The sequence below is a fragment of the Branchiostoma floridae genome, chromosome 10, assembly GCF_000003815.2.
Source record: "Branchiostoma floridae strain S238N-H82 chromosome 10, Bfl_VNyyK, whole genome shotgun sequence".
Taxonomy (NCBI): domain Eukaryota; kingdom Metazoa; phylum Chordata; class Leptocardii; order Amphioxiformes; family Branchiostomatidae; genus Branchiostoma; species Branchiostoma floridae.
This window is the reverse complement of record NC_049988.1, coordinates 8709321-8726901: the sequence shown is the minus strand read 5'-3', so window position 1 is coordinate 8726901 and position 17581 is coordinate 8709321. Positions and strand designations below refer to the sequence as shown.

The following is a 17581-nucleotide window of genomic DNA, read 5'->3' as shown; positions in this document are numbered from 1 at the left end:
TTGCAACTATAACTGATGCATGTTAACTGCTGTAACAGTTAATTCATAAAGCTGTTTCTTCCTCTGCAAATTTGCTGTTCCTCTGCATTTCTGATGTTGATAAGAAGTTTATGAGGTGGAAACGATTGTAACTTGAGCAATGTGAACACTCCCTGCTCTCATTAAAACACCACAGACTAACGAGTCCTAATTAAAGCCCAGAAATGAACAGGATGTCTCTAATGAATTCTGTTGTTGACAGGCTTGCACATAAAAATGTACTAGTAGTTACTGGTTCTGAGTTATGGGGGTTCAGAAATACTAGAGCATGGCTAACAGGGTTCCCCACATCCTGTAGGACTGGTGCCTGAGATGTTTGTCATTGTGTCTAACTACTGGCCATTTTGATTTGATTATATGGATGGCATCCATGTACAGCAATTTTCAGACATTTCCAAAAATTAACAAAATTTTTAAACTATACTATACATCGTACCAAGTTGCTGCAAATTGGGTAAGAAATAACGTTACATGCCATAGATTGAAAAAAAATAATATTGGAAAATGTATACTATTGTCATGAAATGCTTAAATGTCAATTCCAGGATCAAAGAAGAAGATTGGAATCATTTTTATGCTCTAGCACATGACTGATCTATATTTCTCAAATTTTAAAGGGAAATGCCATTATGCCTCATTTTTCTTTACAAAGAATGCTAATTAACTTCACCCATATCCAGAATGTTAAGTACTGCTGAAAGACTCATCGAATCAATGATTGAATAGAACAGGTGGAAATTACTGTTCACAAACAAGTCTCCCTCCAATCCTTTACAGAAGCTTGACAATTAGCTGATAAGATCCATAAGAAATGTGACAAGGAGATACATAAAGAAAACCAGTGGAGATACGCAACATGAAATGAACATAGTTTCACACATTCAATTGTCCTGAGTCACAAATGTTAGATCTTATACGTTGCTTGAGGGAGAGTGTTCGTCATTGCGTACCATTTCCCTTCATGTCATCTGATGGAAGAGACTCCATCATTTAACTTTCTGGACAAATGAGTCGGCAAAGATCCTCAGTCATTCCAGTCATTCTTTCCATCTGGTGAGGATTTTCCCAATGATGGCCTCCTTTGGGGACTCATCCTAACCTATAAGGAAGTAGAGTCTTGAGGCGGAGTTCTGTCTTAAGGGAAGAAGATATCACCAAGTTATCTCCAGTTATATCACTCTTTCTGATGTCTGTTGTTTGTTTTGACTGCTGCAGTTTCCTCTTCAAGAACATGTCAAGGTCTGCCTCTAGGAAGGATTTTTGATATCCCTTTTAACTGGTTTTATCTGTATGTATATGAGGGTTTCTGAAACTTTGGACGTTTTGGCATATTTTCGGCTTGCTTTTGAGATGTGTTTTTCTTAGCTAGAGAACTTATCTTACTTATTCTACTGCCAGAACCTTAAGTGATAAAGACAAATGACAAATGTATTTCTTTTTTCTCTCCTACAGATTCAATTGCCTTCTCATTAGAACTTCCACTCCATCCTGTATGTGATATAGCTGGCCGCTAGGCTGAATTTGTCCATCAGAGCCCATCTTGGTGCACAGTAATACACTGCCACTGTTCCCTAGATCAACTGTCAGTCATTACCAAGGTCACACTCCCCATGAAGACCCTATACCAGTTGCTGTACCCCAAGGCTCTTGTCAAGATGATGATCATTTTGAAATCTCCTCTGCAGAGCTCTGACTTACTTTAGTTATTAGATCTCCAAGTATTTGATTAGCCCAAGGAGCCTTGATTAGTCTGGAGCCACCAAGCAGGTCCTCCGAGATACTGTGGGAACTCGAAACAGCCAGGACGTCACCGCACCTGATAATTTACTGATAGCCGCTTGGCTACGTAATCGTGTTAAGCACAGGACCAGTTAGATGTGACCTCCGTTTCTCTATGTATCCATGTGCAAAAAGGTTGATGGTGGACACAAGAAGGAAGGAACAAGTGTGACAATGCTGCCGAGTTGGATGTTACCTCATATTGGACAAGACATCTGGACTGTGTTCTGTGTAGAGTCGAGAGTTGAAAGAACTGGGAGACTTTTCTTGCTAATTTTCCTGCTGTTGATGGACTTGGTGAAGGGAATGGAGTGGATTGTACCGACATATCCAGTCAGTGAGTATGAGTTTCCTATTTTCTGGTTGAGGGGAAATGATTGACAGAATTGAATCAGATTTGTCAAAGCTGCTTCCTTAGCTATGATGTATGAAATAAGACGAAATACAGTGTCAAGGTTTTGCCTGAAAGAGAAACATACACAAGACAGTGAAATCAGTACATGTAAGGTCGACTCCTAGATCATAACATTTGTTTGGTCGCAGGTGTATAGAAGCTGAAAGTATCCCACTATTGCAATGATATTTAAGATTTAAAAACTGCTCAGGCTGTGCATAGGTATTTTAATTTTGGAGTCAAGGGCATGCAGCAAGGTCTTTCACCAAGCACTTTGCTCAGAAATTAAGACAATTGCCCCTTCTATTTTCACAATAGTGCTAGATGCATCTTGACCCATTAAAGTCAAAACTATGAAAAAATCATTCTCCAGGAAACTAGTTTACACCTGATTGACATTAAATAATCTCCATACATGTGACAGAAAGGAGCCTTGTCTTTCATCAACTGATGTAGATTGCCTTGGGCAAAATTATTTTATGCATTTTTGGTCACAAATAGCATTTTTTGGCTTGTTTGTCTGTGTTTCTGACATAGATGTATGTGAAAGGGTGATATCTGCCTCGGATTTTCTTGCTGCAGATACTTTTGATGTGTTAACCTTAAGATTAACTGTCTATATCTGAACAATTTTGCTTGAAGAAAACATCAAATAGAAGTGGTTCTGAATTTGACCACTTCATATAGGTCACCTGTTGTATACTTTCTTCATAAACCTAGAAAGAACTTCATGATGGCAAAGTAAACAGAATTTGTTACAAGCAGATCATCTACAATCAAATTTACTCCCACATGTTTAGATATTGTGTACCAGTATCTATATTCTCAAGGGCACAGGTGATGATGATATAGTGGTGGGTGATGCTTTAATAGTTGACCGGAACTGATTCAAAAGATGTACAACAGCCTGACTGCTTCTGTACTTTACAAACTTAATTAGACCTAAAGTGTTTCCAGTCATAGAAGTAGATTTCTGGGTCAGTCTGTCACATATACACTTCCTTTATCTATCAAGGGAAGGAAGAGGTGTGATAGGCATCAGGAACAGAGATAACTTTTGTACATTTAAGGACCGAAGGCTTTTGCTCAGTAATTATCAACAGGCAGCTTACTCCTAAAAATCTTTCTAAGATTTCTCGACTTTGTTTATCTTCGGGAAGACTTTGATGCAGGACTTGTAAGTAAATTGCTGGAGTACTTTTAAGGTGGAGTAATTTTGTATCCATTTACAGAGGATTAGTAATGGTGTTTAGATCAGTGGATCTGGCCCAATTAACTTTATCCTTGTAGTCTTGTAGTATTGTTTACTGTCATGTAAGTGATCCCATGTTTCAAAATGTGTGCAGAGGTTCCTGACACAAACAAAGCAAAAACACCACTAACTACATTTAATATCTAACACCACTAACTAAATTTAGAATTACTACAAAATTTCAACTAGACATCAGTTTCTAATTCCTGCAAAGGAAGACAGGAAAAAACACTAAAATCAAATTGATATTTTTTTCCTTGGCCGTTTCCTAACAATAACATTTCTAAAGAAGTGATTCCCAAAGTATCTTGAAGTTGATTTCATTGAATTTCATACCAGTACATGAGGATGGGACTAGGTAAAGGTAAAGGTACATGTAGTTGAGGTATACTGGTTCAGGTTATCTGTGACAGTTACTCAGTACCTTAAATCAAACTTTGTGAAAACAACAAGTTAAGTTGTTAACACAATCATCATTTGGGAGCTGGTACCTTTTCCCTATCAAAAAAGAACTAACCCGGAATCCAGACTCTTGCCAGGGCCTAGCCTCCAGGCTACAAAATGTAGCTCTTCAGCACCAGGTACAACATGCCCTCAGGAAATTTTGTCCAAGCCCTTTGTGTAAGCCCTAAAAGTCTGAATTCCAGGTTACCTTGCAACTGCAGGATATATCATACTTGCTACTCCTGGATTCTTTAACGTTTTTAAATATACTTCTACGATGCTTTTTTCAGCCACCCCATATGTCAACAGTATGAAGTGCTGGACATGTGTGGACGGTGCAGAAAACAACTATCACTGTAACAGATGGGCACCTGATGTTTGGTGTCCACAAGGTAAGATTCTCTTCTTTCTAGAATTAAGATTAGTTTCTTCAAGTAGAGTAATGTAACACAGTTATAGTAGAGATCTTTCTTTTTCTGAGACTTGGGCACCTCTATTAACAGTGCATGTGCACATTTCCTTCAAGTATAATGTTAAACATCAAGCATTATGCTTCATATTATGTTAGATATAACGTTACCCATTCAGCACGTTTTAAATTGACTACTACAAAACAATATCTTCTTAGTAAAGCAAACAATCTGCAAATTCTGGGATCGATGAATGTTTGATAGATGTATAGTACCCTGCTGTCCTTTCCATTTTAACTTGAAAGAGCTGCTTTCATTGCAATGCATATCTTGAAAATTCATCTGTCCCTTTTTTTTGCAGGCACAAAATATTGCTACACATTCCACAGAATGAGAGGTAATGAGAGTAGTCTGGTGGTTAAAAAGTGTGCCACAGAAGGACAGTGTACTGTGACGTCTGTAGGATGCAGAGATTTTGGAGCAACCAACACCATTAGAGTAAGTACATGTACATGTAAAACATCTTTTTATCATCAAGCTGATGTTTGGTAAGTATACAGTCAAACCTGTATTAGCGGCCACCTTTGCATAACGGCCACCTGCCCATAGTGGCCCCTTTTTGTCGGTCCCTTGGATTCGTAATGATTAAGAAATAGGCTTAGCGGCCACCTGTCCAACGCGGCCACGGCCACACGATTTCCGGTCCCGCAGGTACAAAAACACTGCCGATTACGGCCACGCGGACCGCTGATCTATGTTTCGGCACGCGTTCGGCCATATACAGCTGCCGTATCGTCACCCTATGCCGGATTTAAAACCTCTTTGATTTATTTTCAAAACAAAACTTCGTAAACTGGCGCTACCCATACCCGCCGACAAGCGAGGTCATATAAGGTCAATAGACGACACCAATGTAAATTGCGTTAAAGTTACGTTCTAATACACTATCGCTTAGGTTAATTTTTATCACAAAAACTTTCTAAATGAATTGTTACAAAGACAAAATGATATGAACTTCAGACTATGGTGGATTTTATTCTTACATTTATTAAGAGATAAGTCTAAAATGACGAGACTTTTCTTGTGAGTACCACATTAGCATAATGGGCGAACCTGACGTGTGAACGCGGGAGGGAACACACGGACGGCGAAGTATCAAAGGATACAAGACGAAAGATCAAAGAAATATGACGATACCGGTCTCTTCAGACAATATCAACTGTAGAACATTTAAAACTTTTTATAGCTTTTGTTTTCTTAATACATATAGTGTAAAATCATTGCAGTACATGTACAGTACTGTATTATGTGAATAAAGATCAGTGGGTACTAAAACCATGTGTAACTTATTGCTTGTGGTCAATTAATTAGCATATTCTCTATAGTGGCCACCTCTCTATAGTGGCCAATTTCGACCAGTCCCTTGAGTGGCCGCTGTAGACAGGTTTGACTGTATAATGCTTTTGCATCCCAACCTCTGCTTGGAGATAACACCATTATTTAGCTCAAAATACTGTATCTGCATTTGTGATTGGAAATTACTGATTTATAATAAAAATTTCATGTTGTTTTCTTTCATTCTATCTCAAAGACTTTTCTACAAATTGCAACATAGTGAAAGCATTATCAGAAAACCACAACTTGACAAACTGTGTCCTTTTCCCCCCATCCCAATGCACATAAATGTGACTAAAATTTAGAATAATGTCCAAGCTATTTTTTCTCACAAAATCGGGTGATATATAAAAGAAACCAGTGGGGAAAATGTGTTCCTGCTGTCAAATTTCAGCCTAAAGCCTGTCACACTATACAAAAATTAATTGTTCTACAAGCCTGCGAGATCTGACATTCTTTGCAGTAATCAGTGCATGATTTTTAGGGATTGGCCGATGTTCTCAGATCACAGAGATTGGTACATTTTCAGGTGAAATATCTTCCTTTCTGTCTATCTGTGATCAAACAAATACAGGCGAAGCTTGCCAAATGTGTTACAAGGTCATAAGACCCACTAGCAGAAGTAGTACATCCCACTGTTTAATCAAAACTGGCTTCCTGTATCAGAGTCAGGCAGGAATGTCCTGAAGGCCAACAGAGCTTCCTCAGGTGCACAACTCTGCAGTTTTACATGTACCTTTCCTGTTTTCACCTTGTAAATGGGTCATGAACTGAACATTTTCACATGTCCAGGAAGTTCATCCTGGCTCCATTATGTAGTTCCTGGATTGTATGAAAAATATGACTGACTTACCCACACTGTCTGGTGCTCCCTGGTGTTTAGTAGACCTGCTTGCTCATCAGGTGAAGGTTTGATGCCTAATTTCCTTCCAGCAACCCTAGGTGGACTTCATAAAAATTGTCAAGAAGTAAAGATAAAACATAAAAGGCAACATGCTATGAAGTCTAATCTGGTGATTAAAAAAGTTTCTGCTATTACTAATTAAAAAATCCCCCACAAATACCAGTCTATGATTCTGTTTGAATTCTTTTCAAAGTAGACATCTCTATTTTTATGAGATAGTATAATAATCCACCTTGAAAACACTCATTATCAGGCAAAGGAATCATTCTGATCTACATGTAACTTAAGGATTTAACAGCAATTATCACCAAAGTTTTTTTTGGCTCAAATAGTCACTTATCAGTGGCAATGATCAAATTAGTTCCTGAGACCAGGTCTTGAGGGACTGCTACTGTTACCGAGTTTCAGCCCTGACAGTAAAATTATCCTTGCTAGAGGAAGGAACAGAATGTGGTCAGCAATAGACTGATCTCATAGTCCCACCCACCTTCATCAAAATGTAGAAATGAAACCGTAAAAATGCAAATATTTGATGGACATGCTCTTTCACTGGTTGAATCAATCATTGGTTGAACTTGTGATGTGATGGACTACCTTAAAGTTGTTGTTCTTCTATTGCAGTGTATAAAGACAGAGGAATTTTCCTATGATTATGATCCAATGAAAATAGTCTGGCGCAACCTTGACTTAAGGTGGTATCTCCCTGCACTTGGGGCACTGGTGTGGCACTGCGGGGTTCGTTCGCTGCATCAATGTTTTATGACTTAGTTATTGCGTAATACGTAAAAGTATGACTTAGAAGACAACAAAATACACAAAACGTAGGAAAATAGGTTCTTTATCTCTAAAATTCGTTGAGTATCATTTGAACCCCACAGTGCCGCACCGGCGCCCCAAATGCAGTGAGATACGACCTTTACTTGACTTATGTTGGGTGCAAACTACTGTGAACAGGATACTCACACCGGTAATGTTTCTTTCCTCACAGGAGTGCATATCCTGTTGTGAAGGGAACGTTTGTAACCCAGAAGTGCCCAGAAATGCAAGCGATGCCATATTTGCCACCATCACGCCATTGAACTCAGCAAAAAGAATACAGCCGTTTTTGTCGACTGTTTTAGCCTGCTTACTTGTCTTTTATCACTACAGACTTTATTCTTAGTTAAGACCTACTGGGAAGCATATTTTTTGTACATACTGTTAAGTAATATACATGTATATTGACAAATATTTAACAGTCAGTTGCTCAAAGAGGATAAGTTGTGGAAAGTATAACATCCAACTGTATTTCTGTATATTATGACATGCACAATGTATGTTACAGACGTGTGTTTTTTTCAAAGTTACTGTACATATACTTCTTTTAGGATCCTCTAGCAGATTTACCTGTTTAACATGTCAAATTATACAGGTATGTGGAACATAGTCTAATACCCCAGGGAAAACTGCTCATAAAAGTAAAACCTTCATTGTCTGAAAAACTCTGATGCTGTCCATTATTTGGGATGTTAAAGTTCTGCCATACACAAAGAATAAATTTGTGGTCTTCTGATATACAGTATGTGTATATAACAGTACCAAATAATGGTGCTAGACGTTTATGAAGAGCAATTTTTCATACACAATGTCGAACTTATCTTTGAGAAAAATGTATCACAACACTCCGACTCATTTTCTTCACACCTTTTTGATTGTTTTGTATCTTCTTCATGTAGTGTTCGTGTCATTGCCATCCAAAACAGTGCAACTCTGGATAAAACAAATTGCCAGAACTGAGAAAAGCAACAATGTTATGTATAGATAATGAATACCAATTGTGAAGGGCCTGAGCTATTTTGTATTGGACACTTGAGATGCCACAATAACTGTTCAATGTTGTATAAAATTTATTTTCAGGCACCTAACCTGTCTGTTGCACTTCCACTATTCTCCTGAGACTTTTACTGTATCAGTGTTTGTTGTCTTAATTAAGTTATAAATGGGTTAAGGAAAGGGCATACCTTCTTAAACATATCTAATCTAAAATGATGTCGTTAAGGTTATACTTCTGTATAACAAACATAAGTCATACACAAGTGTTAATATTAAAAATTTATTCATTCAATGAAACAACAGAATTTTCTTACACAAACATAAAAGTATAGGTGATGAGAGTGGAATGGTGAAAGCGAATGAAATTTCAACAAAAGTGTGCAAGGTGAAGAACAGTTGATTGATCCTAATTCTGATTGTGCAGTGATTTTAATCAAACAAGAAAGGTGAAATATCTTTGTGATCATTCAATGTAAACCAGAAAAATTAAACTAACATGTATCTATGGCGAGAAGCTTTAAGTATCAAAAGCTCAGCACTTTTAGGCATATTTAAGTAGCTAGTAAAGCTGGTAGAAACAAATAAATAGAGCCATGGCTTTGTGACAGAGATATAACATTTAGCAGCTCCAGAGGAATACAATCTTTAACATGGAAAGCAGTATGGTTTTTCCTGCATGCTATGGCCTATCACCATATTTTGTTCTCATGATTTGTGTCAATGAAATCTTGTTCGTAACAAATACTTTTATACACATTACATCATCACAGAGCAAATACTCCACATGATGAAAATACTGATTTGTAGACAAATGCAACAGCTTTTGTCCATGTTGGGACTGAAAATTCCATGTAATCTATTGAAGTTAAACCCAAACACAAGTACAGCACGCATATTTGCCACCCCTTCAACTGAGCTTAAAGCAGCATAGCACACAAGGGAAAATATGACTATAGAAATGCGAACACATGCAAAGCACAAGCCGATTTTTCTTTGAATGTTCTGTACAAATAACACTTGATAAAGATAAAACCTACCCCTTCTTTTCAAAATATGCTGTCCTGTTTTCTTAGCAGCTGTACAGAAAAGATATGTCACAGGACTAAGTTCATTCTGAGAAGGGGTAAATGTAGACTAGAAATATAATTTTCTGTATATACATTCTTTTGTACAAGTTATGCTACATCTCTACTTTTGCTTATGTTACAATATTCTCAACACAATGAAGAGTGCAGCTGTGACAAGCAGCAGTTCTGTTGACCTGAGGTAGGAGGCGCTGCTTGCTGTTTGTCTCTCAAACACCGCATTGGTCTCGTTCGTGGGGACATCGTAATTGCAGATGTGGCCTTCACAGCAAGAGACACATTTCTGAAAATGATAGAGAAGCAATGTTTAATTCATGAACTATCAGTAGTTGTTTTAGTCTGTGTATATGCCAGTTCTGTCCAGTGTATTGAAAAATCAAAACAAAAAGTTGCATAGCGCAGTGATACATTCATGATGAGTGGCAATATTATGCCTACTTCATTCCCTTGGCTTACTCCTTCAATTAATTTCAGTGCTTCTCATTGGTAGTTAGGGTTCCATTTTAAAGCAGTTTGGGAGAATAACACCTTACCTTGACTCCAGGTATGTCTGTGTTCGAACATCCCACATTTGATCCGCTACACTCGTCCACAGCAGCGCACTTCTTCCACACCTTGATACTCTGCCCGACCTCGTTCATGTGGTGAACAGTGTGGCAGTACCTTGTTCCTGCAATCAGTACAACAAATAGCATTGAATATCACCATCTCATAAACACCTATGAACTTGATTGTCTGATTTTAACATAAGAATGTAGCAACTTCTAAATCTCAATTTCTAATTGTGACATTAAGGCAAAACTCTTGAATAAGAAAAATCATTGACAAAAGTATCTGTCATGCAATAGAGCCAAATATTATGACTAAAAAACAAAGGAACACCTTTTAACATACATAGGCTTGTAGATACTATCTTTAAGCCTAGAGGCCATTTTGGAAAGGAGTATGTCAACTACTGTAAACCAACATGTAGTAGACGTTACCTGGCATATATCAAACACCTTGTCGTGCATACCAAAAATCTTCTGTCTGAAAGAATTATTTTGTTTTGTGGGTGTGACTGCAATGTTCCCACACTTCAGATGTCACTATCGTGAGACACATTTCCAATGTTATACATAAACTTTGTCAAACCACACTTGTGCCTTGACTGTTGTCTGTCTAGCTCATGCCTGCTATTTTTTATTAACAGCTTGGTGAAAATATTCCAGGCTAATGTATTTACTGGGACAAATGGGAATCCTAACAACTTGTTGAATAACTCTTCATCACTTCACACTTTAACACAATGCAGAAAATGGTGCTTAACATCAACAGTTCCATTCCTAGACAAGAATGTATTTGAACTTGTTTTTCAAAGATGAAAAAACAGTAATGGTAGCTGTAACCACTGTCAGCAACAGCCAACAGCTGAATTTTTCCCTTGTCTGACTATTTCTGTCAAAATAAGGTCTTTTCTTTTTAATGAGTTACAGTAGATCTCAAGTCTTTTGCCGGATATTGTAATATTTTGTTGCTTTATTTGTGTCTTTGCCAGCAGTTCAAATGACCTTGGTCACCTGAACTCATTTTCTTCACAACTAATTGGAGGTTAACACGTTTTAAAATGGTAAAATGGTGGGATGGTCAAATGGTTGCTCGTAAAAGTTCCATTAGAGACAACATCAAAACATTCTTTCCTAACAAAAATCCTATTCGTGTAGATTAGCCAGCACATTACCCAAAGGCTATGTCTCATAAATCCTGTAGATGTAATTGCAAAGTGCAAGAGACAGGAAACTGACCTTCCGGACACCAGACATCGGGCGCCCATCTGTTACAGTTGTAGTTATCGTCCGCACCGTCAACGCACGTCCAACACTTCATACTGTCGGGAAACGGTGTACCTGGAACAAAAATGCAAAATTTAAGTCCACATGAATATCAAGTCTATTCCTTAAATATTTTACTGAGAAGGCCTGTGTTGCTGACTGCTTCATTCACTTGTATCTAACTTCATTTTACCTCCTTACCATACATTCTTCTCATGGACTCCCCATGCCATTTCATGAATTTGTTTGTCCCTCTTTCCATTTTACTTGCGCTGTCAGGTGTTGACTACTCTAAAAGCTAACATTACAACCACTGAATCATTGACAAGATCATTACACAGAATTTAAGACTTCATTTTATGACAATGCGACAAGAACTTACTGGAGGGGTAGTCGTATGCTGCATGCCAGTCGAAAGTCTTCGCTCCCTGACCGCTGACCAGTGAAACCAGCCACATCAGCAGCAGTGCCACCATCTCCAGCTGACTCTCCATACTTCTGCTTCACTCTTCCTTCAGTCTCAACTCTGAGTGGGAACACAAAGGTTTAAGATTAAGATCAGTACAGTCACACTTCAGCCAAACTTCACCCCTCCACTGTTGTATGAAGCCCAGTTCTAATTGGCTCTTTAGCTGGGAGGGTTAGATGCATATCATCTTGCCAATGGCAACGATGACAAACAAATGAGTCTCTATGTCTCTGGGCATAAAACTGACCATGCAACCTAGAAAGGTATTTTGTTCCCATCACCTTAGGCTATTCTCTTTACAGTGATGGCTTAACTGAGCTTCTTTCCAAAAAGGCTGTCAAAACAGTACATGATATGTTCTCGGAAGCGCTGGCTTAAGTTCTAGAAGGGATATGAGTGGGATACATTTTTTCAATTACGTTAGCCACTTGCAAAGCTGGCGTAAAGATGTGATATTCAATATAAACACATAGAACACAGGCTAGGCCGCAGCTTGACCTTCAGAGAACCCAGGTGTGCTATTTGTCCGAGTATCTTTTCATCAGTTTTACATTAACCTTTCCCTCTGCACAAAGGGTAACATGCACGGATACATAAACAAGTGGCAAGGCACACCAGACCGTGCTGTTTACCTAGGGTCTGATACACGTAGGGATATCTTACTGTACGAAACAGGAGTGCTAAGCAAGGTCGTTCGCATGGTCTAGAATGAAAGGTATACTACCAAAGCAGAAATGGGGTTAAACACAGCTGTTCAATCTTACCCATGCATTCACATAACACATGTTGTGTTCATTTGAGTAATATCATATGCTATATAACATACAGTACCTAGCAACAAATGTCATTAAGTCTTAGATCCCAAAAAGATTCACAAACTACAAAAGATTTCAACAAAGATTCCTACAAATCTGTGTTACCTGTTTCAAGTTCTGTGCTGGAAAAACAACAGCCCTACAAGTTAAGCTTTGTGAATCATTGATCAAACTCACCTAACCTGTTAATGACGCAGCCTTGTGTACTTTGACCTTTAATACCTATGACGCAGTTGTGATTTATAGATTTTTTCTGTGACAAAATACTCTCTCCACCCCCTGTAGTTCACTATAGCAACACTGGAGGCCTTCAAAGATGCTCATTATTACAGTCAATTAAATCACCGTTATTATTCAATTTTACCCTACCCTTATCATGACAGTGTTGTGCACAGAACGACTTGATCAAGTCAGTGCAAGTTACATATTACATGCCACGTTGGGCGGAAATGAAATGAGGTGGAATTAGGTTGGTTTCACCTTGTTAACTTTCAATGGGGCTGGTCCGGCCGCTCGGACCTACACCAGGGGACACTCGACAGTGTATCGATCGCTAAACAAAAGCCTAACCGTAGAGCAGTCACCTGCACTGTATACCGACACACCAGATGTGAAACCATAGGCCAGTAACTATAGACGGGCAATACATACTAGATCAAACAACTGTTTACACCTATCAGACATACACACATAGATGTGGTTGGTAACTGAGCTTGAGTAAGGATGTGTTGAATAGTTCAGCCAGGAAGTGATGTTGTGCCACAAAACTTTCATAAACATGGAAGTATCACTTGAAGGAACAGTTTGGAACCCATAACAGGTATGAAGGGCAGGTAGGAACGGAAATCCTGTGTCAGGTGTGTCACAATTATCTTGGGTAATCCTTTGTCTCAGGTGGCCCCAGAGACCCCACCGTTAGTAGACCAACACAATAGAACAAAACTCTGGGAACCTTTCTGTACAGGTGGCTCCTGAACCCTGCTCTGTTTTATTATTTTTTCTACCACCGATCTTCAGGGGGAATAATGGGGGTGCATTAGGGCAAAGTCCTGCTGTTGTTCCCTTGCCTTTGAGACACAAAAGAAGGTCTTCGGCGGGTTGTGTGAGGGACAAAACGGTTTTCAAATGTAGTTAGAAACACCTGTGTAACCAATCGGATTGCACTGTGTCATTATCCAGTTATTTGTTGCATCCTGCAATAACAGTAATACTTACATCTTCCCTAAACCAGTGATACAGCTCAGGTGATATATTACAATAATCTTATGTCTTTCATGCTCTTTCTTCAAGTGATGCTTTTGCCACTAGAATGTAAGAAATGGAACGTCTATAACGCTATAAAATTTGTAGTGTGCTTTTATTTCCCTCATAAACTGTACAAAAAACAACATTTGCATTTACCCAACTGTGTAATCACCATTAGCTCATCAGCTTTATACTACTACTCTGCCTATGTCTATGTACAATCCAGTTATCAATCAGTTGTAAAATACACAATTGAAACTTTGTTAAGACAATGGTGTACTTCTCTTTCTCTAGATGATGAGTTAACTGATTCTGCTGATCACAGAAAAGCCTTATTTTGCACTTGAGTCATGAGCAATGGTTTTTGAATAATGACCTTGCCAGAGGGGAACCAACAAGTTTGACATGCTTTACGGTTTACCTAACGGAATGTAAAGCTTCCTAAGATAGACATGTTGTAAACATTTTGTTTTGCACAAGCTTAGACCATTATGTATGGCCATAACCTAAATAGCAAGATATTGTGGAGTTATGCTGTACCAAGGACGTTATATAACGTCCTTGGCTGTACCTACATGTAGCTATCCATGACATAAAAATCAAAATTTTGAATTTGAACATGTACAGGCCTAACATTTATCAAATGCTGGGATAGAAATTAAATCATAACGCTTTCTGCAGAAATGGAAAGAAAATAGGTTGACAGATAATGTTAATAGCTAGATTTTTTTTACCCAAACATCTGTTTGGAGATTACTACTTTTCTACATAGGTCATGAGGAGCAAGTACCTTGTTGTTTCACAAAGCATCAAAGATAAGCAAAAAATGTCCTGTGACAAACATACTGACAGGACGCCAATATCCTGTCATATCAACAGTCCACCTTGACAAATAACTTTAACAAGTTTGTGATAACCTCTTCAAATGATCTGCTATAAACACAGGACAGTGATTCCCGCAGGAGAGCAAATTTGCTCAGCAACCTTCGAGTGGGGGTTCGTGCGGATTTGGGGGGCTAACGGTTGTCCCCATCTTGTACCAGTGAAACTGTGACCACACGCCGTACACCTTTGGTCTTTGTAACAGGGCCTTATCTGATCAGCATACAGTGAAACTCCACTGACTTCATGAATGCGACTAACCAACCCAATATCTTAACACCATAAAATCCAACTCACCTAATAAGGTCAGCTTCCTATAGTCTCACAGCACAACCATAAGTCGACTGCTTACATGGAAATGCTGGTAAGAACTGCCCTGAATGCCTGACCAGTACTAAAATAAACTCAGACAAAGCCAGACCAAAGAGAGAGGATGGTAAACAGAGGACAAAGTAAGCAAACAAAGCCGGAGAAAATACCTGCCCAGGCTGTGTAATGAAGAGGGCGGTAACCCTAGCCGTGTCAGCGGCCACTCGCCCTCCCCACCTTACCTGGTGGCAGGTATCAAAACATGGAGGCTATCGGAAACGACCCACTCCAGTGTAACCAAGTCGGGGGCACCATTCAGTGGTGATTTTGGGGGATTGTTCTTCCTGCACCTGTCCATAGCGTCCCCACCTGTGCGACACAATGGCGCGACCCCTCCGGCCACCCAGGGGACGGTCCCTACCCTTTGATCTCTTCAAATGACGAACAATAGGCGACATTTTCTCGCCATGTCCGACTTCCGCCCGCGATGATTGCACGCACCACGCCGAGAGTGAAAACCGTGGCTGTTGGTTGGCTAGGCTGTTGAGATTTTGTGAACCAGAAAGCAGTTGTAATGAATCCTCATCGTAAATGGCGCCGTACCATATGATCAAGTTGGCTGGTCACACTCTCGGTTGTTCACTACAGTAAGAACAGTAGTTCACTACAGTAAGAAATCCACCTTCCAATGATGAAAAGACTTTACAACTGTACTATACTACAGTAAACACTGGGATCTGGTAGCCCTATAACCTTTCAAGCCAAGGGCTATGAACTTAAAATACAGTCTGAAAACGTTCATGTTACAATGCAAACTATTTCGTAATATTGCTTTGTGTAGATGTGTCACCAGAGGCATTACCAAACATGGGGGACACACCCTGTCATTGACCTCTACTCTATGAAAAGCATAACCCATGACAGAACAAGCAGAATGACATTCCCTATACCATTCTACTTTCCAGAGAAGCAGAACTATGGCCATAGTGTACCGGCATGTCGTCCAATGAGGTGTGACGTAGGAAAAGGTGTGGAAATGCATGTATCCATCATACAAAGCCATCTGAAGTATTTGAATCATGTCTGGAATACTGGTCACCTTAAAACTGTTGCATGAAGATCATGAACTAAAAAATGTACTAATGACAACAATGTTTTATCTGGCACAATGAGCATCAACTCTGTATATTTCTTACCTTGATTGAAACAGCTTGAAATGACTTAATGCCTTAATCCAGAGGATCTCACATCAAATAATCTAGATACACTTGGCTGATAATCACCATCAAGGATGAAAGTGGCTTAGGACAGCTAAGCTTGATCAATGAAAATGGCTCTGTAACACTACTTGAGAAATCAGAGACATTATAGATCCATTAACCAGTCAAGGTTGGTAAATCCAGTGTATCAATTTCTACTGAAAGTCCACAATGCGGCAAGCACTCTTGAAATCTAGTAACCCGTAAAATCTGGCCAAACTCAGGGCCTGAGCTACAACAACATTAGGCGAGCCAGCTTGCCATTGTAACAACAGCCTGCGAAATTGTAGCCCAGAAAATGTAACCTTAAACAAACTAGTGGAGCCCCAGACAGCCAGAGGCATCTTGGATATTTTAACCGGGATTACGCAAAAGCTGAACACAATGGTTCAGATATATTTCGTACATAAACCCCCTTGAATCCTTTTCGCACAATTTAAAGCTATAGTGAGAATAACTTTCCTGAATAAGACTAAATGTACTGATTTTGTGATAGTTTATGACCACTGTAGCTTCATCAAACTTACCAAAATTCATGAATCAAATGTGAAGTCTCTGAACTGAAGTATTTCACTGACGGCTGCTGACAATGCAGGAAACACCCACACTCTAGACAGGGTTTCTCTCCAACTGAACTATGTTGCCCCTTACCGGTAGTCTGAGTCATTGTTTGGACCTGCACTCATACCCAGAGGGTTTGGCCAAACTTGTACTTTGAAACCTTGTTGTTGGCAATGTTCCCACAATTGGCAAAACTTGGTGGAACAGAGCCAAGTTTAGTAACTAGGGCATCTAATCCAGGACTGAAAGAAGAATTCGGGTGGCTGTAACTTAAACCAACTGTTTGGACAGCCAATGTTGTATGTATTATCTAACTGGTCTGATGAGACATTCAGTCAGAAGTTCAAGTAACAAGTCAATGGCTCAGATGTAACAACATTCTAGTAATGCCCCCTAGTGAATCCTGGGAGCAGTGCAGCTAAGGAAAATCTGTGGAAGCCTGAGTACAGTAGCCTCTACCAGGCTTCGTGGTTTGGTGGTCTAATTGTAGAAATTGGTCAAATAGAGTAAATACTACGCTAGGGGAGTCAGCCGGCCGATTAGGGACATTCTCCAAACCACATTGTCTGAATGGAGCCGCTATCGTCTTTGAATTCGACTAATCGCTATCTCAATAGGTGCGAAGCGAATTGACTCTACCATTTATTGTTTTCCGACTCTATCGTGACAGATCTTGACAGCATCGTCCGGTCAAGGAACATGTGATTGTGAGGGGT

The 17581-nt window shown here is 39.3% G+C and overlaps 2 protein-coding genes across 9 annotated transcripts in view; one reads left to right on the top strand and one right to left on the bottom strand.

The window, feature by feature from the left end:
* Positions 1-1540: 1540 nt before the first annotated feature.
* Positions 1541-8086, top strand: LOC118423964 (ly6/PLAUR domain-containing protein 6-like). The gene is made up of 4 exons (XM_035832297.1): positions 1541-2155; positions 4199-4300; positions 4680-4816; positions 7606-8086. Exons 1-4 carry the CDS (start codon positions 1942-1944, stop codon positions 7777-7779), a joined length of 627 nt encoding a protein of 208 aa, XP_035688190.1. The 5' UTR covers positions 1541-1941; the 3' UTR covers positions 7780-8086.
* A 609-nt stretch (positions 8087-8695) lies between these two features.
* LOC118423965 (ly6/PLAUR domain-containing protein 6B-like) overlaps positions 8696-17581 on the bottom strand; it is a 32614-nt gene continuing 23728 nt past the window's right edge. For 5 of the 8 annotated variants that reach the window (XM_035832299.1, XM_035832298.1, XM_035832301.1 and 2 more), the window contains 4 exons: positions 11708-11851; positions 11299-11400; positions 10048-10184; positions 8696-9797 (listed from right to left, as the gene is read on the bottom strand). In XM_035832299.1, coding sequence (XP_035688192.1) covers positions 9633-9797; positions 10048-10184; positions 11299-11400; positions 11708-11819 — 516 coding nt within the window. In that variant the 5' untranslated portion in view covers positions 11820-11851 and the 3' untranslated portion in view covers positions 8696-9632. Of the gene's footprint in view, positions 9798-10047; positions 10185-11298; positions 11401-11707; positions 11852-12714; positions 12734-15033; positions 15170-16831; positions 16989-17581 lie in introns of those variants that run through there. The other 3 variants (XM_035832303.1, XM_035832304.1, XM_035832305.1) reach the window with 3 other exon arrangements.